This window comes from Hippopotamus amphibius, chromosome 17 (genome assembly GCF_030028045.1).
Source record: "Hippopotamus amphibius kiboko isolate mHipAmp2 chromosome 17, mHipAmp2.hap2, whole genome shotgun sequence".
In the NCBI taxonomy this organism is placed as follows: domain Eukaryota; kingdom Metazoa; phylum Chordata; class Mammalia; order Artiodactyla; family Hippopotamidae; genus Hippopotamus; species Hippopotamus amphibius.
Window position 1 is genome coordinate 38958845 of NC_080202.1, and position 26303 is coordinate 38985147.

Consider the following 26303-nt stretch of genomic DNA (forward strand, 5'->3'; position numbering starts at 1 on the left):
TTGTGTTTCATTTCATGTATAGACCAAAAATACTTTTAAAAATAACTGGTATGTGATGTTCTTATGTAGTGAGATATGTAGTATTGACAGCAAAAAGCTCTGAAATCCATAGATATTTTGTAGTCCGGTTAGCTCTCCTTTTTCTGAATGTCTACTTTTCAAGTTGTGAGTTTTCTGTAGCTAATTTTTTGTCCTCTAATTCAGTTTTCTCTACCACCTAGTCAGCCAGCCAGTCTAACAAGTAACTTGGGTGGGTACTGTATATAGGAGGACCAGCTTGTCCCTGTACTGTCCTGGTTTTAAAACTGAAAGTTAGCAACCTGGGAACCCCTTAGTCCCAGGCAAATTGGGACTGTTGGTCATATAGCACTTACCTTCTTGTATGTTACATATAGCACCAACCTTATCCTCCCACTGCTCAACAATTTTGTAGTGTTTTCAGAGTACTTTCATCTGCACGCTAAGGGCATGCTTACTTTACTGATTGTTTTTGCAAAATATAATTGTGGTAAATATGCTACCAAAATACCTAATTATAACTATAAAAACTACTTTTTGGCTTGCCTAAGTAATGACTTTATATCACTATCTCAGACAATAAAGAATTGATTAAATGGACATTTAAAAATATGCTCCCATAGGGAACAGAAAAATCAGTCATTTGAAAGATATCGCAAAACTTTGTCTTTTCTTCAGCAGGGTGACTCCCAACTCTAAAGGCACAGTTCTGACTGTACTTGGTTTTGTACGTCCTCAAACTCACGCCGTTTTACATTTCTAGTCTCTTGCCTTGGCAGGAGTTCATTATCAGACAATGATTGCCATGGTTAGGCAGATTTAATCCAGCAGTGGGTGACAAAAAGTCTAGGGAACAGTTCTAGTAAGATCTTTAGAAAGAGTGTAGTATTAGTTCAATACATTTCTAAATAACTTGTTTCTTGTCGCTGAATCCAAGATAAACAGATGTTTATCAGTAGCCCATTCTGTATGATATTGCTATAGTGATTTTTTATAATTACTGTAACATAGGAAGCTGAATGACAGCATGGTGGTTAATATCCTTTTCTTCAGAAGGTGATTATGGGGAAAAGGGACTCAAGTTGGGAGAAGCAAGTGTATATCTATATATGACGGTAATGAAAGGTTTTTACTTTATTTCATCTCTCCTGTGTATTCTTTTAGTTCTGTTTCACGTGTTAACCTTATATCATCAAACATTCTGTAAAATGTGTTAGGTAAGTCCATACAAGGTCTCCTATTGTACAGCAAGATTGTGTCCTAGATATGTGACCACAGCATATGTATTGTTCCCTCTCATCTTCCTCCTTTCTACTTTATTTTCATCAATGTTTTGATCCAACAGCAAAAAGGGGCGGGGAGGCTGCCAACAGCCTACATATTAGAACAGTTCCTTAAGGAAGGAAATGGAGGAAATCTCAGACAAAAATCAGGACAATCACTTGAAACATATGATCTTTTTACACCAGCTGTTAGATCCAGAATGCAACTGTTTTACTTTTAATCACTTGATTTTATTTGTAAATTGCGATTTCCTGATCCCAAGGTTTTATTCTTTATATATATATATATATTTGGTTACTTGTGTTGATATTTGTTTGTGTTGGGCAGTGTGTGTGTCTGTGTGTGTGTGTGTTTGTGTTTATAATCACATGTGATTTTTAAGATGGTGTTTAAAAGAAGTAACCCTTCCACAGCATGTCCTCCTCACATTCTTCCACCAGAGAAGAGGCCCCCTGAGCCCCCCGGACCTCCACCGCCGCCACCTCCACCCCCTCTGGTTGAAGGCGATCTTTCCAGCGCCCCCCAGGAGTTGAACCCAGCCGTGACAGCCGCCTTGCTGCAACTTTTATCCCAGCCTGAAGCAGAGCCTCCTGGCCACCTGCCACATGAGCACCAGGCCTTGAGACCAATGGATTACTCCACCCGACCCCATCCCAACAGGACTTATGGAAACACTGATGGGCCTGAAACAGGGTTCAGTGCCACTGACACTGATGAACGCAACTCTGGTCCAGCCTTGACAGAATCCTTGGCCCAGACCCTGGTGAAGAACAGGACCTTCTCGGGCTCTGTGAGCCACCTTGGGGAGTCCAGCAATTACCAGGGCACAGGGTCAGTGCAGTTCCCAGGGGACCAGGACCTCCGTTTTGCCAGGGTCCCCTTAGCATTACATTCAGTGGTTGGGCAACCATTCCTGAAGGCTGAGGGAAGCAGCAACTCTGTGGTACATGCAGAGACCAAATTGCAAAACTATGGGGAGCTGGGGCCAGGAACCACTGGGGCCAGCAGCTCAGGAGCTGGCCTTAACTGGGGGGCCCCAGCTCAGTCTTCTGCTTATGGAAAACTCTATCGGGGGCCTACAAGAGTCCCTCCAAGAGGGGGAAGAGGGAGAGGAGTTCCTTACTAACCCAGAGACTTCAGAGTCCTGAAAGATTCCTTCCCTATCCATCCTTTCATCCAGTCCTCTGAACCTTTAATGAAATCATTTGCCAGAGCGAGGTAATCATCTGCATTTGGCTACTGCAAAGCTGTCTGTTGTATTCCTTGCTCACTTGCTACTAGCAAGCGACTTATAAAATAGTGATGTTGGCACCAGTTCCCCCTGGATGGGCTATAGCCAGAACATTTACTTCAACTCTACCTAGTAAATATAAGTAGAGAATATGGAGGGGGTCATTAAATTGAAAAGTAAGTGTTTAATTAGTTCATTGCCTGCACTTCTTGAGCAGAAGAGAAAGGAAACAGTTTCAATTTTGAGATGGCACAGGAGAGGCTCTCTTTAGGTTTTTAAAGTTTTGTTTTTTTGTTTTTTTTTTAATGGTTTCTTTTGACTTTAGGTGTTTTCGTTTTGTTTTTTAAAGAGAATAGTGTTCACAAAATTTGAGCTGCTCTTAGGCTTTTGCTGTAAGGGAAACAGTGACTGGCTGATTTAAATAAATGTTTCCTTCCTCTCCACCATCTCACATTTTTGCTTTCAGGTGAACTCTTTTTTTTACCCTATTGAGCATCTTGAACATACCTTTTTTCCAAATAAATTACTCGTCCTTAAAGTTTGCTCCACTTTGAGAAAAGACATGCCCCCTCTCCCTGCACATGAAGCAGGTTGTAGAAAGTGGCATTCTTGGGCAAGTAGGTAGACTTTATCCCATCTCTTACCTTTTTTACCCCATCTTTATAGAGTTTCTCTTCCTCTCGCTCTGTCTGTCTTTTTTTGAGGCATTTGTTTGGAAAAAATTAATTGTTGAGATGCCCAAGAACCTGGGATAATTCTTTACTTTTTTTGAAATAAAGGAAAGGAAATTCAAACTCCTATATTGTTCTCTGTAAATTTTCAATTCTAAAATTTTTTTGTTTTTTTTTAAACCATGTTCTGATGGTGAAGTTGATTTGTAAATGCAAACAGCCTAGGACATTGCTGCTGAGCTAGAGTAGGAGATGATGCCTCCATACCTGGAGGGCTAGTAAGATCAGTTAGCATACTGTTTACACATATATTTTTATGTCAAAAAACCTTTGAAACAGAGCATTGTAATATTGTCAAAGAGGAAAAAAATACATCCTGAAAATATGTGGAAATGTAACTTAGTTTAGGGTGGATATTTTTCTGAAGATGTATCACTACCTGAGACCCTTTTTTAAAAAATAATTTTAAAAGAGCAGACCATAAGAAAGAACAGTATTGACATATACACATCTCAGCATGTATATCCTGCCAATTCTTTTAGGGATTTTCCTCGAGAGAGATTTGATTTTGGTTTTGGTAAAAAGGGGTTAAATTATGACTTCATGGCAAGAATTTTGCCTTATTATAAACAGAAAATGGAAGAGGGAAAGGCTTTCAGGGTGGGATAACCTGGGAGGCTTCTCATTCTGGCTTCCAGTTCTGTGTGAGTACCAGCATATAATGTGTTTTTAAAACATGCACATTTATATAACTTATCTGCACAGACCTAGACCTTTGTGAAACGTAGGTTAGCCCCATTTTACAAAGAAAAGGCAAATATATTTCAGCATCTTCGGGAATAGTTTACAGAACTCAAGTAAAGTTTCATGTTTCAATGCCAAGTTCTTATATTAAAAAATAAACACTACTTGTAAGAGAGAGGTGCGTTAATTATAAAACAAACAAAAACAAACTTTAAAGAAATGAAAGAAGAACCCTCTTCTGATATTTACATGAAGACTATTTTCCCCATTATTGAATTTTCAGGCAGATATCCGGTGTGTGTATTTCTTTATTATTCTCTGGGTTTTGGTCTGGCATTGCCCTCAGGGCCAAACACTGATTAAAAAGAGAACCTTATAGCCATTTTGGCATTGATGGCTTTTTATACCAGTGTGTCCAATTAGATTTTCTAGGGTCACTGACATGCTATTGGTAAATTGCATTAAAGTTCATCTGAACCTTTTGTCTGTTGACTTCTTAGTCCTCAGACATGGGCCTTTGTATTTTAGACTATTTGAATTAGAGGCATTGAGCCCCACTCTCCCATTTTTGATTAAAGAACTCAAGCCTGGGATACTTTCAAAAGTATCCAGTGAGAAAAATTGGTTTCCCATCAAATATGAATAAAATTATCTATATATTTTAATTGTATTTTGGTTATCAGCAGTCATCAATAGTGTTTTTCCCTGTCCACCCCTTATTTTTAATTATGCCAAATACTCTAAATAATATACTTAAGTCTCCACTGCCCCATCCCTACTGCTAGGGAAGGGGGTGCGTGTATGTGCTTGCGTGTGTTTGTGTATGTATGATCCCATCTCAACCCCCACCCCCGTTTTGGGAGTCTAACCTTTAAAAAGAAAAAAAAAAATTTTGGACTATTTCTAAAGGCAGAGGGACAAAGAAACTCACATATCCTGTAATCTGTGTGGAGGATGAAAAGGTATTTGTTAATTTTTCAGCTATGTTATCTATAAATGTGACGGAAGTAAAGGTTTGGCAGAGTTTCTACTTGGCTATTAGAAAATTACAAACCCAATTAATTATATTCAAAAGTGGCTTTGGTTTTGTTTTAATTATTGAACCATGGGAGATATTAAGTCCACTAAATACATTATTTTGAACAGATGAGAAATCTGATTCTGTTCACAAATGAGAGACAAAACTGGTTTGACCATGATCACTTTTGTGGTTTTGAAAACAAATTTGCTTCACCCAGTTTCTCTAGTTTTCTCTTCAACTGTTCATAGGAATGATAAGGATTTGAAAACAACATCAGGCCTATATGTTTAAAAGCAGGGCAGTTAGCACAAATTTGTTAGTAGGACTTCTGTTAGCTTTTGCCATAGACATCGCCCAACCACTTTGTGTGTGTTTGTGCGCGCGTGCGTGTGTGTGTAATGAGCATATATACAGTACTAAAATGGTTACCAGCAGGTTTTGAGAGAGAATGCTGCATCAGAAAAGTGTCAGTTGCCACTTCATTCTCCCTGATTTAGGTTCCTGACACTGTATTCCTTTCTCTCTCTTGTTTTTGCCCATCGGGTTTACCTTGTCTATGTACAGATATTTTGTAATATATTAAATTTTTTCTTTCAGTTTATAAAAATGGAAAGTGGAGATTGGAAAATTAAATATTTCCTGTTACTATACCACTTTTGCTCCATTGCATTTACTTCTTAATCTGTACCCTTTGAGCAGATTTAATTATATGTATAAAGGGCATTTTTCCTCCACTTTATCCTAGGGATTCTTTGTCTCAGAATCTCTGTAGACTCAAACTACCAAAAAAAACAAAAAAAAACTTCTCAGGGTTTGAAGAGGTGCTTCAAAACACTAGACTAAGAACTAGAGAATAAGGAACTGGGGGAAACCATAAGATGTGATTTTCTAAAGTAGAAAACAGTTGCACAAAAGTAATGATGGTGCCAGGCCATCAAAAGAGTTGAGCTTCATGTACCCTGACTCCTCCTGAAAGGAGAGGTAAGTGGGTTTGAGCTCAACTGTCATCAGAAGTTGGTAAGAGGCTGTTTAGACCAAAAAAATAGTGTCTTAAATCAGAAACCCTCACCCCCACACCAGTTCCTGTTTTACCATGAGTAGGGTCAGTGTGGGGACGGATTAGTGTTCCTAGCTCTGTTGAGGTTTCATGATACATTGTCAATCCAGGAAGTAAGTCAAAGTTGTTTATAAGGGTAAAATGCCTATTATTTCCAAAATCTTTTCATGTCTCCACCTGAGGAGAAAATTGCTTCCCTTTTTCATGGTTTAGGACACTGAGGACTAAACTTTCCTTTGTTATATGTGCTGCAGTCGTGCTAGTTATGACATAAGTAGGCAGAGGACAGGGGAAAAAAATGCATCAGGAGACAGAAAGGAAGAGGGGAGATAGGTATCAGGAATTTGTGAGTGGAGTAAGCAATCATACAAGATAAAAGGGGACACCAGAACAAGGAAGTTAGGAAGAAATCCAGTTCAAAAACGTGATGATGAGGGCTGCCAGTTTGTTTTTGAATCCCCACAGTTTAAGATGTCCCCTTGCCTGTGGGCTGTCATGTCTTTACCCAGAAGGAGAATGGAGAGCTCAAGATTGTTCAGATTCCTGGAGTCCTGTGTTCCTAATTCGCCTCCAGAGAAAAGGAATTCATTTTTGATCTTTATGTATTGCACGTTCATGACCAAGAGTGTGAACTTCAACCTAATAGAGAGTATTGTTTCCACTTCACAGCGATGGCTGTTTTCAATTCTGGGCCTGAAAGTTGAGGACCTAACTAACCTGGACTTTTTTCTCTATCACACTGAAGGCTATTTCTAAGTAAAAAGCATACTGTTCAGTACCTAAATTTCTTAGGCACTGTCTTTTCCTAGGCAGACATCCTTAAGTGTGGTATAGTTAATGCCTCAAGGAAGTTAACAGTTAATGTTCTTTGTGCTGAACTGGGATTTCCATTGTTACTGAAGATTGCCCCGTAGCTTGACTTTTTTTTTTTTTTTTTTTTTTTGGTATCAAGTTACTTCTCTGTTCACAACTTAGTCATCAAGGGCTAAGTGGAATGGAAGTGGGGAGTTCCTCAAGTGAGTAAATATTGAAACATTCCAAGGGAGAAATGGAACTGCTAAGTCTTCTGGTTGTCCTGAGAGCAAAGGTGAACATTCCTGGACACTTTGGTTAATTTTACTGTCCAGGTGTGGCATTTCTAGTGTTCCTATATAGTTTTCGGAATACTCTCAAGTGAGGAATACTCTCTAGTATTTTTAAGCTGCACCCCTCACCATGTGCAGCTATCTCTCTGTCTCCTGTCCACCCACTTCCTTTCATTTCCTATTTTTCTCTCTTCTCTCCCTCACTACCCAACTCATGCCTCAGTCCTGCTAGAGATATTGATTGCTTAACCCTGCAGGGTATTTAGAGTTATTGCTGTTTTGTAGTTTCGAAGGGTAGTGAGAAGCAATTCAGGAGACAATGTCTATTCCAGATCCTCAGCTTAATGGGGTGAGAGGTGAAGGAGAAAGCAAAATAATTTTCTTATTGCTAAGAGCTATGAAAGGAGCTTTTAACTTATGTTGTATGGGGTACAAGAGATTCTTCAACTGGGCAATCTTCACTTCTTCATTCTCTTCCCTCATCCTGAGACTGTTGCTTTTGCTGATGCTATTTCGAAGCTCAGTTGCAGATGGTGTCTATAGGAAGTAAAGCTTGGTGAGAAGAGAACCCTGCTATCCATGAGAAATCAGATAAGGGTTGCTTTGATGCCCTGGTAATTAATCACTAGGTTGCCAAAACGCTTGACCACTGGATTGCTTTCACATCTCTATCTCAAGAATTAGCCCAGGTCTGAGAGAAGGAGGCTGATACGCACTTAGTCTTTAATACTCTCTAGGTGGGTAGTTGTTAGTGAAGCTTTCTCAATATGCAGCCCTCAGCCGCATCATACTTCTGGAATGAGAGGGTATAGCCATGAAGTAAATATATTTAGACATAGGTTCCCTAGGACCTGGAAATAGATGGATTTGGGGATGTTTTGCTCTGACATGGTTGTAACCTGAAGATCATGTTGACAGTTCTAAAAGAATGAAGGACGTTTTATCCAAGCAAACCACCTCTGAGGAAGGCAGGGTGGAGAGACCTTAAGAAGGCTATAATGTAGCAGAGCTAAGTGAAGCGCAGAGCCTGGGTCTTTGAAAATGTCTTGTCTTTAGTTTAAGGAGCCTATGTGATGGGTTGTCTCAAGGAGAGGATCCTTCTTCCTCTTGTGTTTGGTGAGGGACACCCTTGGTGAGGATCAGCTTGTAGACAGATAACCCTCTCCAGCAAGGCTGACGCAATTTTGAATGCTTTCGGCCATGGAGGAAAGAGGCTGAATTCAGAGAGCTAGAGAAAGCTTAGGAGTCTGATCCCTTTTATAAATTCAGGAACTTCTAGGTTTGGCCTTGTGTCAGTAATTGCAATTTCTGTTAGGGGACCAAAGGTCTCATATAAAATGAAGCAATATGAATGAGAAGGAGATGGAAATGATGGAAACAGGAGAACCAGAGGAGTCTGGTAGTGGGGCTGCAGAAAGAAACAGTGTATAATTGCTTATAAAGAGGAGATACAGATATGAGGGTGGAAGGAAAAATTATGGTTGGGGTAGGTTCATGATTCATTTCAAGGAGGCCCCATTAAACAGTAAAGCATCCTCTTGATTAAGGTAGTGTTACCTTTATGGTTGGAGGATGGGCCTGGAACCCTTAGGCTGGGGGATGCTATGCAGACAGTTTCACTAGGGAAGCTACATTATATTAAGCAAATAATTTACATCAAGGACATTTTGCTTAGCACTGCTATCTACATAGTTCAAGAGAGTATTTCAGGAATAAGGAGGAAATGATATGAATACATCAAGCTAAAAATTATTTGTATTTTTGGAGTTCTAAAACTCTCCTGCAAGTGGTTTTTCTATGTTTTAGATCAACCTGGAAACTAATTATTCCTCTCCACTTCATTTTAGATCCAAGTGAGGATGATGCATAGAAGAGCAAACAAACCAGAATGTGTGAATTAGAGTCACAGAATGTTAGAGCTACAAAAGGACATTAGTTTGTCTAGTTCAGTGCCATTGTTAGCCAGTGAAAAAACAGACCTAAAAAGTTTGAGAAAGTGTTGGGAGGAAGAAGGGCGAGAATGGGGAACTAACATTGTCTGAAAACTAGTATGTGTCAGGTACCACAGTACCTTTAACTTTTATTATCTGGATTATTAAGCACCTTGAGGCTAAAGGTTAGAAAGAATAAAAGGCAAATCCTAATTGTCCTGAGCAATATGTAGGAGATAAAGGTGGGTGGCAGATCATTTTTTTCTGTCTAATCACACAGGGCTAAACTAGAGGAAGTGGAATCAGCATTTGAGGGTGAGGTTGATCTAAGGAAGTACTTGCTAAGGAGTTGAGACTCATGAATAACTTCTCTATTGCTTGGGGCCTTCCAAAAATGTGATGGTCAGAGGCAGGCTGGAGGCAGGGCTGGTAGGAAACAAGATTACTATTGCCTCTAGGATTGATTTGCATTCTAGAAAATCAGGTCATGACCTGAGAATATAGGATTAATCTTAGAAATAGGGAACAAAATGGGGCTTCTCCTCCTAAGGGGTCTTCAAAGAAAAGAGTATATATACACTATGAATTAAGAAGATAAAATCCTATGGTTACCATACTTTTTTTGTTTGTTTTGTTTTTTCTTTTCTTTTTTTTTTTTTTTAAGGTTTTTGTTTTGTTTTGCAACACACTTTGAAGCCATGAAATAATTTGTAATTTTGGAAAGAGTCAGTGCCAAGTTCAATGTTAGTAAGGGCAGGTGGCAGCCTGAAAATTGACATTGAGAATAAGATTGTATTTCTTGTAGTTGTCTGGTATGATATCCCAAGAGTTATACCATGGGCTGCTTCTCTGGGAAGCAGTAATATCATTAGCTGGATCATGTCCTATGTAGAGGGCAACTTCTGGGGAAGATTATGGGAGGGGTCCCACATTTAGAAAACTTCTGAGTCTAGTGACTAGAGATGAGTCTTATACCTGGGTGGGACGTGGAGAAATTCGTATTTATAAGTCAGCACATTAATGCAGGTTATGAAATAAAATAGTAACCTAGTATAGAGGGAACCAAAGCAAAGAAATAATCAGAAAAACTGGAGTTAACCAGAAAAGGTTCTTTGAAGGTAATGAAAATAGAGGACATGAAACAAAAGAAGATGATCAGAGGAAGAAAACGTGTTTTATGCAAAGGGCTATGAATGGAATAGTCATGGTAGCACGGGAAAGGACTATTAGGACATGAAGTTGGAGGAGCAATCTTGTTGGCCTGAGTGAGGAATGTGAATTTGATTTGGTAAGCAGTAACAGAGCAGAGCATGATGAGATGGATATGATGTTGAGGACTTTTGCAGCTATACTAGGTCACGGAAGCAGGAAAGCTTGCTAAGATATTATTGTCCTTGTCTAGATGTAAGGCCCTGAGAGCCGGACTAGCTTAGAGCAAGGGCAAGGAGAAGAAAAGGAGGGTGTCAGTAGAATAAGCAAGGCTTGATGATAGTTTGGGTGTGAGGAGAGGAATAAAAGAAGGCAATAGCCCCAGGACATATTTATGCTGTTGATGGTGATGAGAGCTTGGAAAGAGGTAGCTGCTTTGTTTTTAAAAAGTAGAAAGTGTTTATTAACCAATTGATGGGATATGTCTATGTTCAGTATTGTCGCGTCTAGGAGGAGGCACAGCCCCTGGAAAATAGTTGAGCAAGTACTGTGTGCCCAGATGACCACCGGCACTCTCCCTTTTTCAGGTTGGAGAACCAGGCGAAAGAGAGTTTATTCCTGGGTGTACCCGCAGACTTCAAGAATGCTATTCCACTCTGGATCTGGGAAAGAAAATACAGCTTTTTGCCAGTTTCTTCCCCTTTAATGCTTTGAACGTGGGGTATGACGAGCCTGTGGCAGCATGTGCCTGTGGATGCACAGTTCTCTGGCTTGGTTCTTGGAAGGCCTTTTTCTCTCCTCCCTGGGGGTCATTTGTATCTCTGGTTCCTGCTCCCAGAGCCATAAAGTGGGAGCCCCCATTTATTAATTGGGTTGGGACTGGGGAGGGGGTCGGCAGGGGACTCTTTAGTGCAGCAGGCGGGGGTCTTCCCGAACGAGCCCATTAGCCAGCCCCAATGGCAGCTGAGACGGGGCCGCAGCCAAGTCCTCTCGGTTTCAAAAACCCTCCATCGCCTGCAGCAGATCAGAACAAGGCCTGCGGGAGCCCTTAGCTTCTGATTGCAGCTGTGAGGAAGGACAAAACAATTTATAGGAAGCCAAGTAGCTCCTGTCTCACTGTCTCTTCCTTTCTGACTTTGAGGAGGGGAAGACTGAGATGTGGTGTCCCCTCCCACTAAAGCTTCTTACAAGACACATATAGGCCAAAGTAGGAGAGAACAGGAGTGAGTGTATATGCATTGATTGGTTATTTACATCTATACTCTGGAAGTGTTTACACGTCCTTGCTTTCTTCCACCCACACACACAGTTGTATTGGCTAAGCAGTTATATGGGGCTTTCTAGGGTGAGGCCAAGTGTGTGCTCGGACTCTTAAAACAGTCTAAGTTGTGTGCTGGGGGAACATTATCATACTCTTTCCTGCCCTATACCTGCCTTGTCTCCCATCTGCTTTGTCAAGATTCAGGGTTAGAGTTAGATCACCTTTTTAACATCTTGTCTTCATAATAAAAGGAGTTTGGCCTCCTACTGGAACTCACTTGTTTGTCCCTTTAGTTAAGCCAGCATGAGAAAGGCAGGCATCTGCAGGGGAGCTTCTTTATGCGGTGGCCCTGAGAGGAAGGTGTGCAGGGCAGGAATGTCTCACTTCCTGGTGGAAGGACACTTGTGTCTTCTTCCTGATGGAATCATAGATGGCCAGAGCTAGAAAGGAAACTAGAGACCACCTCATTCAACTTCTCAGTTTACCGAGCAAGAAACTGGGGCTTAGGGAAGGGAAATGCCTTGTCCACAGTCTCAGAGTGAGTTAGTGGCAGGCAGCCAAGACTAGAATCCAAGAGTCCAGAATCTTAACCTGTTGAGTATAGAGCCTCCAGTTTTAAGATCATCAATTCCTGACAGCCCTGTGCTTCCTCAAGAAAGGAAGGTAGGGCTGTGAGATTTTGAGGGAGGAAGGACAGATTGAGGGGGAAATTTACGTTAAAAAAAATTAGTAGAAAAACTGAGAAGCTTTATTTTTACCTCAAATACTAATCTTTCAATGATGTGCAAATTGTACAACTGTAATTTTTATTTAGAGTCAAGAGCTCTGGTTCATTGGGAGGCAAGTGGCAAACCACAGCCAAAGATCCTGATGCTTCAGAGTTACCCCGAAGTTCAAGGAGCTCGTTGTCAACCTCTCCAGAGGTTGGATAGTAGGAAAAGATCCTCAGAGGCATTGTGAGAAATTTACCCTAAATCTCAACTCAGGCTCCTTTGCATTATATTATAGCTATATTGAAAAACAAAATCGGAAGGAAAGGAGAATGAAAACATCTCACTTGCTGGGAAACTAAGGGGAATTGCTGAATGAGAGAAGGAATTACAGAACTCTACGTAAAATAAGATCTCTGAGAGTACAGGCAAATGGTGGTGGGGGACGGGGCTCTTCTCCCCCCTATTTTTTAGTTTTAAGTTGTTTGTTTTCTCCTTCGGTGGAGCAGAAGGTAGGTGGTGTGTTCAACAATGACCTAAGCCCTGAATAGTGTGCTCAATGGGCTGACATGCATGGCAGGTTCTAAAGTCATCTCACTCTGGTGCTGAGACTCCCTTCCCCTCTTTGCACCTCTCCCAGATGTTGCCACAGTCCTTTCCAACGCTTATTTTCTGAGCATATGAGTCTGGGAGCCAGTGATGAGCAGGGAGGGGAATGCTAATGAGTTCCTAAACTCGAAGCAGAGTCTTGGAGGGAGTAAGTCAGCTTAGAGATAGAAAGAATTATAGGTCTAGGCCAGAGGGGCAGGGAGTTTGCAAAATGAGTATTGACTGCTGATGACAAATAGATCCCAGTACATATCTTTACATTTTCTCCATCACACCTTGGTTGATAGCACAGGAGGAATGTGGAGTTGGTCCCCATGCAGATTCATCCCTACACAGGGAGTGTATAGACCTACCTGCCCAAATTGCATCAAATCCACTCTCCCACAAACCTCCTTTCTATCTCACAGGACCGTTTTCTGGTCTCTGAGTCTTTCTTGAAGAAGCTGTTTTGGATGAGAGAGCCTTCAAATACAAGCAGGTTATCTGATCTAAAACTAGAGGCCCTCCTTAGAGTCACTTTCTTGCGTTAACTTTCCATTAACTTTGAACATTCATTGCCTTTTTTAATTCTGGGTTTCACAGCTTCTATTTCTGTTGAATTCCTAACTTTTAAGTATAGGAACCATGGTTTTTACTTTTATCAGACTGGGAGCTAGTTCCCTGGAGGTAGGAATCTTAGAACACTTACAGCTCTCTTTGGGAGCATACTTAAGGTTCATCTGAATCCTTCTCAGCTCTGTGAATTAGAAGAGTGGTGACCATCACCATCACTTTACCTTCCAAGGCCATGCTCCTGGATGAAAGACCATAGACCCTTTTTGGTGTCTAATCCCTTATCTCATGTCTAATGTACCCTGTCATTTTCTTTTACAGGTGGCAGCCGCAGTAGGAGTGATGGCCCCTGAGGAATTTGGTAACGTCCATCAGTTACCTGACATCTGGAGCCCTGGCAAATTCTGTCTCTTTATCACAGACTTTAAGGCCAGGTAGGGGCCTTAAGCCAATCAGAGGCCACTGGCCTGCTTTTGTAACGGATTCACACACACACACACACACACACACACACACACACGAGTCTCAGGGAAGTTCTTATTCCCAAAGATCTCCAGAGGAGTTTCCTTAGCTTTTTTTTTTTTTTAAGTTCTTTTCCATCATGGTTTATTACAGAATATTGAATATAGTTCCCGGTGTTATACAATAGGATCTTGTTGAATCCATTCTATATATTAATATAATAGTTTGCATCTGCTAGTCCCAAACTCCCAATCCAACCCTCCCCCACCCCCTTTCCCCTATTCTCTATGTCTGAGTCTGTTTCTGTTTCTTAGATAAGTTCATTTGTGTCATAGTTTAGATTCCACATATAAATAATATCATATGGTATTTGTCTTTCTCTTTCTGACTTACTTCACTTAGTATGATAATCTCTATGTCTATCCATGTAGCTACAAATGGCATTATTTCATTCTTTTTTTTCTATGGCTGAGTAGTATTCCATTGTATATATGTACCACATCTTTATCCACTCATCCGTTGATAGACATTGAGGTTGTTTCCATGTCTTGGCTATTGTAAATAGTGCTGCTATGAACATAGGGGTGCATGTATCTTTTCAAATTATAGTTTTGTCTGGGTATATGCTCAAGAATGGGATTACTAGATCATATAGCTCTATTTTTGTTTTTTTAAGGAACCTCCAGACTGTTTTCCATAGTGGCTGCACCAATTTACATGCCCACCAACAATGTAGAGAGTGTTCCCTTTTCTCCACACCCTCTCCAGCATTTGTTATTTGTAGACTTTTTAGTGATGGCCATTCTGACTGGTGTGAGGTGGTACCTCATTGTAGTTTTGATTTGCATTTCTCTAATAATTAGTGATGTTGAGCATGTTTTCATTTGTCTATTGTCCGTATGTCTTCTTTGGAGAAATGTCTATTTAGGTCTTCTGCCCACTTTTCAATTGGGTTGTTTTTGGTTTTGTTGTTGTTGTTGTTGTTGCTGTTGAGTTGTATGAGCTGTTTGTATATTTTGGAAATTAAGCCCTTGTTGGTCGCATCATTCACAAATATTTTCTCCCAGTCCGCAGGTTGTCTTTTTGTTTTGTTTATGGTTTCCTTTGCTGTGCAGAAGCTTATAAGTTTGATTAGGTCCCTTTTTTTTTTTTTTTTTTTTTTTTTTTTGCTTTTATTTCTGTTGCTTTGGGAGATCCTTAGCTTTTTCTTGACCCTGTTATGGTGTCCTGTCTTCTGATTAGCAATTCCTCCCTCCTGGTTGGAGTGGGTAACCCCCTTTATTGGCATTGGTGATCCATTCATTCCTGTTCTTTTCTCTTCACCAGCTGTGCTAATGAATATTCCTCAATAGTGTGACACTGCTATTGGTTACTCTCAGCCTCTCTACAACACCCGCCCCATTCACCCATTACCTCATACATACACACAGCCCTGCCTTCTTCTTCTTCTTCTTCCTCTTCCTCTTCCCCAAGAAGCTATTTTCTCTTTCTTTCTTCTGAGTCGGGATAGGGCATTGATGCCCCTTCTTACTACCTCTCATCAGCTTCTCCACCTCCTTTCCAGGTTTGATGGGAGATCCCCACCCCCCGTCCAAACACTGCGCAAGACACCAGAAGTAGAGGTCTGCCAGCCTGCTTATTTCCATCCTCAATGCCCAGCACTGGGCAGGTCACCAACCTACAGTGCCTACCCCATCCTTGCTGCCAGGTAGGTATTCTCCTCTCCGTACCCACCAACCCCAAACAGGGTCATATTTCTCTCTGGGAATATTTCTCTTTGTTGTTAAATATCTCCAACAAGGGGAAGGCCTTGGTGACTCGGCTCTGCCTTGGTGACTTCCAGCCCTAGTTTTTAGAGAGACCTTCCTAATGTTAAGTCTCCATGCCCTTTCCTGTTGTTCAAAACCATTTCCCGCATTTAGTGGGTATGGGAAGAAGGGAACAATAAATGGATGGTATTTGACACTGGAGGGGAAGGATCTAATGACAGGCAGCCCTCCTCTCGGGGCTGGAAGCCTGAAGTCCTAGATGTACATTCGGTCCAGTGACCTGGCATCCTTGGGGAATACTTGAATCTTTTGAGAGAAAGGTTTTATATGGTGTCCATTTCTGAGGACAGGATCTCAGACTCTAAGAGTCTGTCCTTATTCATTCCCAGACCCCTCCAGGAGGTAGCGAATGGACTGTTACAGGGCAGAACCCATCAGTAGGTAATATGCCATCTCGACCTCAGGTGGCAGCTCTTGTCTGGCACTTGTATGGAGTTGGCACGGGTGCCAGAGCCTCTCCTGCCATTGGAGTTGACAGCTCACTCTTTTGACCTTAGGTCTCCTCTCTCAGCAATACCTCTCTCACTCCTGCAATCCAGACAGCACAAGCGGCAGGCCTAAACAAGTGCCAGCTCTGGGGAAGGTGCTCCCTCCCCTGGTAGGCACATACCTTGAGTTGGAGGTGAAGCAGTTAGGATGGGATGGAGGGAGGGATAGGGTAAGTGTTAGAAAGTAGGAAATGTCTCTGGAAGTGGTTGAGCGGTAAGTATGCTTTGGGTACCTGGAGTACCCTGTCTACCTCTCTGTCAACCTGGATGTCTGATCCCTCAAAGCTGCTGGGCTGCTTGGCTAGCTGCAGTCTTGGTTTCTGCCACAAGAGGGTGCTGCTGACCAATTAAAACTCCTGCCCCTCCTCAGACAGTTTGGGTGAAGGGAGGGGGGACACCGCAATCTGCTCCCAAGACAGGAGTCAGAAACACCCCCAGAGAGCCTGAGACCGGGGCCCCAAGGAGCCAGAATAATAATTAATTGTTCTTCCACTTGTTCTTCCTTAAAAATGGCCTGAGACCCTGAATGCTCTTCCCCTGTCACTATGTTCCCAGCTGAATGTGGGAAGCCCCCCAGCTCTAGGCACCAAACACCTTGTACAGATGTTTCTCTCCTTCAAGGTGTAGCAGGTTCCAGCTGTCCACCCCGCTGTCCCCAGCCTCTAAGTCACTTTCCAGCCCAGAGGGTGGAGGCATCTGGTTTTTCAGAGGATAAAAGAAGTCTCTTATAGTTGTTTTAAGAGAAGCAGCTCTTGAAGAAGTAGATCTCTTAGGAGAGAGTTTTGGGGAAAGGACTCTCTCAGAGAGACTGAGAGAGTAGGAAAATTCAGCCTTCTATGCCCCCATCACCTCCCCCAGCACAAACCTGCAGAGCTCAAGATGGTCCAGAGAATGTTTGCCCCCTGAGTGGCTGGAGAATACGTGGGACACTCTGGGGCTCTGTGCCAAAAATGGTGTCAGAAAGCAGGATGGGGATGGGGGCTGCTTTGACCCTTGATCCTCATGCCACCCCCATACTGTGTCATGGCTCTGCTAGGGATCCATGTGGCCATGGAGCCCTTCTGGGGATGAGGTGTCCCATATTTGATCCTCAGTCTCCATGAAGCCCTTCCAGGCTGAATAGGCTAAGGGAGATGACAGAGGTTCTCCTCCTCCCTCCTACCCCCATGCCCGAGGGCCCCTCCCCAGGAGGACAGCTTGATTAAACAGTCGGTGCTGCTGGAATTGCTGCACAGCTGGCGCTCCCCCCAGCACCCCGAGCAGAGCAGCAGCGCAGATTAAAATCTCCAATTAGCGTTAAAGTGAAGTGAGGAGGTACTGAGGCTGCCAAGGAGGCCAGGCGGGGGCCCTCGGTTGGCAGATACCCCCACTACTGCCTGAATTCTGAGTACCACCCTTAGTCACCCCTTTTTTCCTAGCACCTCTCCCAACAGCTCTCAGTGCCTATTAGCTTTGCATTGCTTGGGGCCAGAGGGCTTTAGAGGGGTGGAGGGTGGGGCAGATGTCTTACCTGACAAAATGCTGGGGACAGCATACATGTGGAGAAGAAGGAGATGCCTTACCCACAGCCTGCCAGTTTGAGGTGACTTCACACTACTGGTGCTTCTTTTTGCCTAGAGAAAGGGCAAATAGGATAGGTCCCTCCAGATCCTCTTACCTATAAGGTGCTGCCCACACAAATGTCCATGCTTGTATTATTTTATCTTATTTGACCCATCTGCTCCACCCAAATTATGGCTCCTTCCTTCATCCCTCTATTTTTAACTCAGCTTTCCTGTGGGCAGAGGCAGGTACAGGCTGCCTTGGGAGCACTGCCATGCCCTGTCACCTGGGTCCCAACCAGCTTCTTGTTATCTTCTTTGCAGTTTGGGGAAAAGCAGGGATACGCCAAGAATGGAGGCCTCAGACTCTCCCAACCGCTGAGCATCGCACCCCCTCTTAAGGGCCCTCTACCTTTTACACTTCTCCCCTTCACTCACCAAACCAAGAAGGAGGGCAGTGTAGTTAGCCACACCCTTTGACTTCCCTCTGCCCCTTTAAGGGAAATGGAAGTGGGTACCCAGCTGACTGAACCTACTCACACCTCCAGAAATTAGACACCAGGGCACAGTGCCACCCTCCCAGGCTGGCACATGCTACCCTGGCAGAGGTTCAAATGGCTCCCCCCACACACACCGAATACCCCCACCCCTCTGTCTTCCTCTTCTCTCTCCCTCTTTCTTCCTCTCTCTCTTTTTTTCTCAGCTCAAAGCACAGCTGAGCCTTAAAAGGGGGGTGGGGGGACCAAGCTGGGGCAGGGGGGTGGAGAGCTCCAATAGCACGTTTTCACCTGCCATTTAATTGGATGTATTTTTAATTAATGGGACCTCAGGGACCAACATGAGACAATCTGATCTCTGAATAGGGACAGGGGAGGGACTGGGTAAGGGAGGAGGATTGGGCCACTGGGTGCGGTTACCAGGAACCCAGGCCCATCAATCACTGGCCACTTTGCGTTCTGGCATGGAGGATAGTGAGGTGGAGGAGGAGGGGAGGCACTGGGGAGAGGTGCCGGGACTTCCCCGCAACTGCCAGGACCTTCAAAAAGGATGGAAATGTACCGGTTGACTCAGTTCTGGGCCCCCAAATTGCAGCCAGGATATTAGGTAAGGCTGTTTTCTTGTTCCTGAGGTTTTGTTCAGTTGAACTTTGTCCCAGTGAGTGCTATAAAATTGTGAAAGGAAGGTGGGACAGAGCTTTGAGGTCCTTGGAGGGGAAGACAAGAGCAAGGGACCGTAGAACCAGGGACTGTGGGGAGAGGGAGGAGAAGGGCAGGGTTCAGAGATATTTCTGTGTGTTTAGACATAAAATAAGTGCCATGGAGATTACATGCAAAACAGCATGCAAATGAGAGCTGGTGCCTTTGGGGTATGAATCATAGACCCTTACTGTTGCAAGGAAGAGAACTTGGAGCTCATCTTGCCAACCCATTCATTTTACAGATGTGAAAACGGAGACCCAGAGAAGGGAAATCAGTTGAATCCTGTCCTAGAGTTGCTTTTGTTCCTGGATTTGGAGAGTTCCTGGGAACACAGGGAAAGGTAGGTAGGTAGGGTATGGGGAGGAAAGTCAAGGGAAGAGGGTTGGCAGAATATTATTCTCCATAGCTTGGAGTCTCGTGTCTCTGGCCCCTGAGTCTTGGAAGCAACTCAGAGGAATCAGGTAGTTGCATTATTGGGGGAACATTTCCCTTGTACACCCTTTTCCCGAGGTCATCTCATCCATTCCCTTGCTTCCAAGTAGACAGATCCCCTAGAGCCTCCCACTCCCATGAAATTTTACCATATTCTAAAAGGTCCACAGGGAAGGAAATACACCAACTTCCCCAGTTCCTTAACCAAGAAATAAATCCCCCAATGGTGACTAAATATTGAGCTTTTTCTGAGATCTTATCACAAGCTTCTCTGCTGCAATATAAGCTGCTAGAGAAAACTATGCTAAAAAATGTAGCGAGGAGTGGTCTTGTGTCCTATGTCTAAGCGGAGAGGAGAGACAGAATTGAAACTCAAGGTTCTGAAAGCTGAGTCAGAAATGCCCCTGTATTCGCACAGTGCCATGGCCCAGAGCTTTTAGTCAAGCTCCATCTGGCTCTGTGCAGTGTTGGTGCACACTGGAGAGAGGGACACATTTCCAGCTGTCCTCATCCCCCACCCCTACCTCCTTCACTATTCAGACATTAGAGTTAAGAAAGAGTGATGGAGAGAAGTGGCTTGCCCACCAAATTGCCAAAGATGGCATTTCCTGGCGTCTCCTTCCTTCCTCAAAAAATTCAACATTCTTCTTTCTGTGCTTCATGAGACTAAGTTGGGGTCAGGGCAAGGATGGGCACAGAGTTTGAAAAGCAGTATGGGTAGAAACTTTGTCATACTCTCCAAGCCCCCAATGCTTATCCCCTACTCCCAGAATTGTCTTCTCCTCTATCTTAGTACACCATTTAATATCTCCAGAGTCCCTAGAGAAGAGCAAGATGTGCCTCTCTACATGCCCCCAGACTCACCCTGCCCTGTCCCTAGACCCCCAGGGTCATCTCCTAGGCTATCTAATTCTCTGCCTTTTCTACTACCAGTAAGATGAGAAGGGCCCCCTTGCATTGCCTCAAGACAGTCTGGATAGACCCCATCTAGTTCCTGCCCTGCTTCCAAGGAACTGCAGGACTGGGGGTGGGGGAGGAAAACTGTGCTAGGGAGTTGAAAAGGAAGATTCTCTTGTGGAGGGTGATGGGGGAGAAGCCTGAAAGAGGGAAGAAGATAGAAAGGGGAAATTTGGAAACTGAGGCCTGTATTCCCATCTGTGGGGCTAGCTGCCTAATGTAAGGTAGGCCATTCGTGTTGAGTGTTGTTCAGGGGATTTATTAGGTGGCTTCTGTTCACAGAGCTGCTGTTTCTCCTCTGCAACAGAGAGCAGTGGAGAAGCATGCAGTGAAGAAAGGAGGGTCGGGCTTTCTGTAGTCTCTCTTTTTCACCTTTTGTCCATCCCTACTCCAAGATTAGAGGTATACTGGAGGGGCTAAAAGGCCCTTAAAGCATTCAATCTAGATTCTTGATGTTTCTGTAAGGAACAAGACCACCCTCTGCTCAATCCCCACCAGCCCTGCCTCACACTCCCAAGGTTTAGCCAAGGGTATGAGATCTACAGCCCTGGAGTCAGAGCCTGGAGCCTGCTGTGGAGGGAGCAAGAGGGAGACTGCTCTGGAATCCAGGAGAAGCCCTGAGTTTTAGCACGGAAAGAGGGACAGACTTGAAGTAAGTGGAAGGCAGAGGTAGCAATACCCAGAATCCCCTGCACTCTAGAGAAGAGGGAATTGTTGAGGAGCTTATTGTTGGCCCAGGGTTTAGCTTTTATGCTGATGGGACTCCTTTCCTCTTTCTCCCTCAGTGTATCCCATTGAGGGTGAGAGAGCTGGATGTCTGAACCTCCCACCTTGACACCTCGAAGGTTATCATGCAGATCCCCTCTCTAGCTCCCAAAGCCATGGAAGAGGTGAAGGAAGATATTTCAGAGGTGGCAGTGCCATAATGTCCATCAGTACCCAGGGAGAGAAGCCAAGGAGAAGAAACAGTGACCAGAGAGGGAGCCAGAAGGAGATGCCTGCTCCTGAAACAGCTTTCTTACCCCAGCCCCTCCCACGCCCCCTCTCACGTGTCAGCAAGGCTCTGTGCCCGCGTTGTGCCAGCTCTCCTGGCTGGTGACCCTGCTTTGCCATACCGGCAGCTGGCCCTCTGCTCTAACACAGAGCACATGCTGGGGTATCTCACACTGCTTTCTAACTCATCCCACTGTGTCTGGAGTGCAGATTCCTAGGGATGAAGGAGGGGGCTGTGGCCCTGTGAGTAGAAAGATGGTGGGCTCTGGGGCCCTTTAGGTGCGTATCTGCCTGGCTGGAGCGGCTGTGGGGAGGGAGAAGGCTGCTGGCAGCTCAGCTGAGCTCAAGGTTCTGGTGACTCATAGCAACGGGGGTGGCTCATGAAAACAACAGAGAGGAAGGGGGTCCAGGCCTGTTTGAGCTCTCTTTTGCCCCATTTCTCCCCCACTCTGAGCTCTGTAGATAGAGGTCTCTCATCTGGACTGTGGGGCAAGGAGAGGTCCCAGCTAAGAAAGAGAGAGGGAAATGGGAGAGAAGATAGCAGGGGAGGCTGAGCGTTCCCAGGGAGAGGCTTCCCAGTGAGGAAAGGATAAGAGAGGCTAGTTATTCTTGCTCCACTGTATCCACGGGCTGCACAGAGGGTACTGTGCTGGGGCAGCTCAGCACTCCTGGGCACCTTCCAGGAAAGGGGCTTTCCAGGCAGACACAGCTACTCCTCCCTGCCCTCACTTACCTGCCCAGAGGTCTGGGTACCCATCTGACACCACATGACTTAGAAATTTAAAAAAGGGGTTGGGGGGCACTATTATAAGACCAGAACCTGGAATAATTATCACTTGGTCTCAGCACTCTCTTTGCTGGAAACAGAAACCATGATCTTCAAAGGTGCAGATTTTCTCTTCCCTTACATGTCAGGTGGGCAATGTACATCTTCTCCAGACTTTCTGAATCGGGGGTAATGGAATACTGTGTTTGAGGTCACACCAGCAGAACAGAGCCAGAAAGTGGACCAGGAGAACCAGCCATGCCTCTGACCACAGTCCCAGGGTCCTCCCTGTTTCAGCAAAAGGAAATAGGGATCTTGGATACCAGTGTATCCAGATACATAATAAATATCCTCCTTCTAACCTCAGAGGGGAGTTCTCTGACAGAGCCTAAGTTTTCATTTGCCTATTTCTGTTCCTTTCACTGATGGCAGCTCTGCTGTCCAGCTGGGATGAGGGGCCCTCTGCTGGGATGCTTCTAGGGATCCAGAGACCGTTTTAGTTGAAGAAAGGGACAGACCAGCTGCTCTTCATGTTGGGAGATGGGACCAGCTCCACCCCCCAGCTCTCCCTGGCAGTATCAGGAGCTCAGGGGCCCCTGCTGGAACACCCAGAATAAAGCTCAATCCTGAACTGAACTGACGTATCACCTGGCTCTGGTATGAACGTGGTGCTGTGAGGGGGGTGCACATGTGGGTGCATCATGTGGGGGGCAGGCAGGTGTGGGGAGTTCAGCCCCAGGAGATACAAGGATCACTCCTCAATACCACGTGTTCCCCTTCTTAAACCTTCTCCTCAGTCCCCCTTTTATTCCGCCTCCCTTCAGTTGACTCCACTCCTGGCTACCTCATGCTCTGCAATCTGAGAAGACATGGTAAGTATGAAAAAAGAAAAGTATATTCCCTATGCTTTCCCCTCTCTTACTCTCCTCTCCTCCTCCCAACTCCCAGCGAAGAGTTACCCCATTTGACTTCTTCCTACCAGTGAATGCCCTCAGGATCTGAACCTGGAATCCCCAGCCTCTACAACCCCACTTCCTCTGAGAATGCCACTCTGGCTCTGAGACTGACTCACCAGTCCTCGTCCTCCACATAAGTATTACCAGGCCAAGACAGGTGTGTCAACTGGCACCAAGGGCCCTGACCTGAAGCAAAGCGCAGCCCTAGGGGTACAGTGGGGCTTGGACCTAAATGCGTATATGCCTGTGCATTGGGCACACTGGTTTATTAGTGTTATTTCAGCATTGTGATGCAGAGAGAGTAAGTGTAACAGCTGCTCCTTGCTTGCAGTGTTTATTGTTACCTAGAGACAACCTCCTGGCTTTTTCCCAGCTCCCCCTCCCCCCCCCCGCCCAACCCCCTCCCTGCCAACAGTCCTGCTCTCCCCACACTGATGGGAAATTTATAGCTTGCCCATACCATGCCTTTAACCCTCTCCTGTCCATAAGGTAGGTGGGTCATGGAAGCCAAAGTGAGCAGGGGGCATGCTTAGGCCCCAGCAGGGTAGAATAGTGCGTGGAGGAGGGAAGGAAGGATGGAGGGAGGGAAGACACCTCTTCTTCCCAATCTATATCTAGACTCAGGCCCCAGTTTCCCTCCTGGCTCTCATGTTGAGAGAAAAGAGCTTTGGACCTAGTCTTGGGATCCCAGGCTCCTCATCACAAGATTATTCTCTTCCCTGGGTATCTAAGCACCCCAGTTGGGCTGTCTGATCCTGAGCAAGTACAGCAAGGTCATATTGAGACAGGAGGAGTAAATGTAGAGTGGCAGAACCCCCAGATCCCTCCTTTCTATAGAGATGTCGTATTAAGACAAACAAGAGGCGTTAGCATGAGGGATGCTGGCCAGACCTCCATAGCTGGGTAGATGTCAAACATGAAGCTGGCTGCTGAGCCTGCTGGAGAAAACTGCCCACCTTAACTTCACCCTGAGCGCAGCACTAAGGTCCTGAGAGAGTCCCAGGCCATCCTCCAAGCTGGTCTCCTTGGTCTGATTAGGCTACTCTCTCTGCTTTTCTTCCTGGTCCGTTTTCTCCTGCTCATCTTTTAGTTTGATACCTTGAGGAAGATCCAAGAGACCAAGGGAACTGAGGCCTCAACAGTCCTGGGGAAAGACAAACTCCTCTATCCCCTCCTCACCCAGGACTTTTCGTGGAGGGGCACCATGTCATATATTCACCATCCCTACTGTATCCATGGAAAAAGAGAGGAAAAGGGATTGGATTTTAGCAGAAAGGATAGAGGTTAGACATATGGAAAAACTTACTCATGGGATATAAGACTTCAGAATGGACCTACTTCTCTTTAGAGATTTTGCTTTTGCCTGGGATGAGTTTAAGTCTCTGTCTACCTGAGGGGCATTGGAAGAACAGGGGTACTTTTCTGGGGCTCCTCCAGATGTGGGCCTCAGTGTAGTTTCTTCCTCAGTTCTTCTAAATGTGGTATGTGTGGTGGTTAGATTGTAAGTTTTAGAGGCCGACAGCCTTGAGTTCCAATGCCAGTGCTGCCATTTACTATCTGTGCTACCTTGGAAAATCGCTTAACCTCTTTCAGCCCTCGTTTCCTTGTCTGTGAAATGCAGATAAACGACCTTTTAAAGTGGTGAAAGGAATTTAGTGAAATAATGTGTGTAAAGTGCCTAGGACATCGCCTGATATTGAGTAGGTGCTCAGTCAACAGTGGTTGATACAACAGTCTATTACTTTTATGGAGTCATCAGGGCTGACAGTGTGTCAAAGACTCTACGAGTCCCCTGGAATTATAGGCAAATGTGAGTGTATGCATATGCTGGAGAAAATGTTCATAGTTTTATTGATGATTTGGAACATGGGGTGGCAGTCTCCTGGAAAGGAAGTAGCCCTAATCCTTTGACTCACACTCCCAAAGAAGTCAGTTTCCCCATTCCCATGCCTCCAGCTAGGAGTTCCTTAGGTAGTGTTCTGCCTGGAAGTACAGCTTCATCTAGGATGGAGCTGGGAGAGACAGCCATTAAGGTAGCCACGTAGAGGAGTTCCCTGGTGGTCCAGTGGTTAGGATTCTGCGCTTCCACTGCAGGAGTTTCCCTGGTCAGGGAACTAAAATCCTACATGCTGTGCGGCACAGCCATAAATAAATAAATAGATTAATTAATTAATTAATAAAGCAACACAGAGCACTTGCTAAGCACTTTACAGTTTGTCAAGTGCATTTACCTACATGACCTCTTTTAATACCCAGAACATGACAATAAACTGAAGAGAACTACCATTTATTGAGTTCCAGGCATTGTGCTGGATGTTTGTTTGTTTTTTTAAGTATGTTTAAAGTATACAGAGTATTTCATCACCTAGATATGCCATGATTTATAAAGCTCATCCACTGTTTTAATCATTTAGATATGTTTACTGTTATAAATAATACCACAGTGAACATCCTATCACATAAAACTTCATGCATTTTTTTATAGTAAATTCCAGGAAGTGAAATTATTGGGTCAACAGATAGAAATATCCCCCCTCCCCATATTTATGATCATTTTATTGATGTACCATAATGAGAATATTTTTTAATCTTCCTCTTTGGAATTCTGCAATGGAAACACAAGGGCAGCCCCTTCTCTCTCCTATACCCAGTAGAAACATTAATAATCTATCATATCCTTTTTTAAAAACTGAGGTAATTGTAGATTCATATGTAGTTGTAAGAAATAATACAGAGAAATCCCTTGTACATTTTGCCCACTTTCACCCAGTGGTAACATTTTGTAAAACTATAGTATAACATCACAACCAGGAAAATTGACATTAGTTCAGTCCACCAGTTTTAGTCATATTTCCCCAGTTTTACCTGTGTAAGTGTGTTTATTAAGTTCTGTACAATTTTATTACCTGTGTAAATACATACATCTGCCACTACAGTCAAGATACTGAACAGTTCCAACACCACAAAGATTTTCATGTGGCCCTTTTATAATCACCCCTACATCACCCCCTTCTGAACCCTTGGCAACCACTAATCCATCCTCCACTTTTAAAATTTTGTCATTTGAAAAATGGAGTCACACACTATGTAACTTTTTAGGATTGGATTTACTCAGCATAATTCTCTGGAGACCCATCCAAGTTTTGGAATGTATCAATAGTTTGTTTCTTTTTTTCCATGATATGGATGTACCACAGTTTAACCATTCACCTATTAAAGAACACTTTGTACACAATGTTGTAAATCAACTACACTCCAATAAAATTAAACATGTTTTTTCAAAAGGAACACTTTGTGCTCTCACTTTGTACTCACTAGCAATTAGTGAAATAGCCCATTTTACTTGGTGTCCTGAGT

General features: G+C 44.1%; 1 protein-coding gene across 8 annotated transcripts in view; it reads left to right on the plus strand.

The window, feature by feature from the left end:
- Positions 1-26303, plus strand: part of CDK12 (cyclin dependent kinase 12) — a 91016-nt gene that overhangs the window by 36080 nt on the left and 28633 nt on the right. Inside the window, exons 14-18 of one of the 8 annotated variants that reach the window (XM_057714860.1) lie at positions 1716-2065; positions 13645-13757; positions 15350-15493; positions 19084-19182; positions 21017-26198. In XM_057714860.1, the coding sequence (XP_057570843.1) occupies positions 1716-2065; positions 13645-13757; positions 15350-15493; positions 19084-19182; positions 21017-21029 (719 nt within the window). In that variant the 3' untranslated portion in view covers positions 21030-26198. Of the gene's footprint in view, positions 1-1715; positions 5604-13644; positions 13758-15349; positions 15494-19083; positions 19183-21016; positions 26199-26303 lie in introns of those variants that run through there. The other 7 variants (XM_057714862.1, XM_057714858.1, XM_057714859.1 and 4 more) reach the window with 7 other exon arrangements.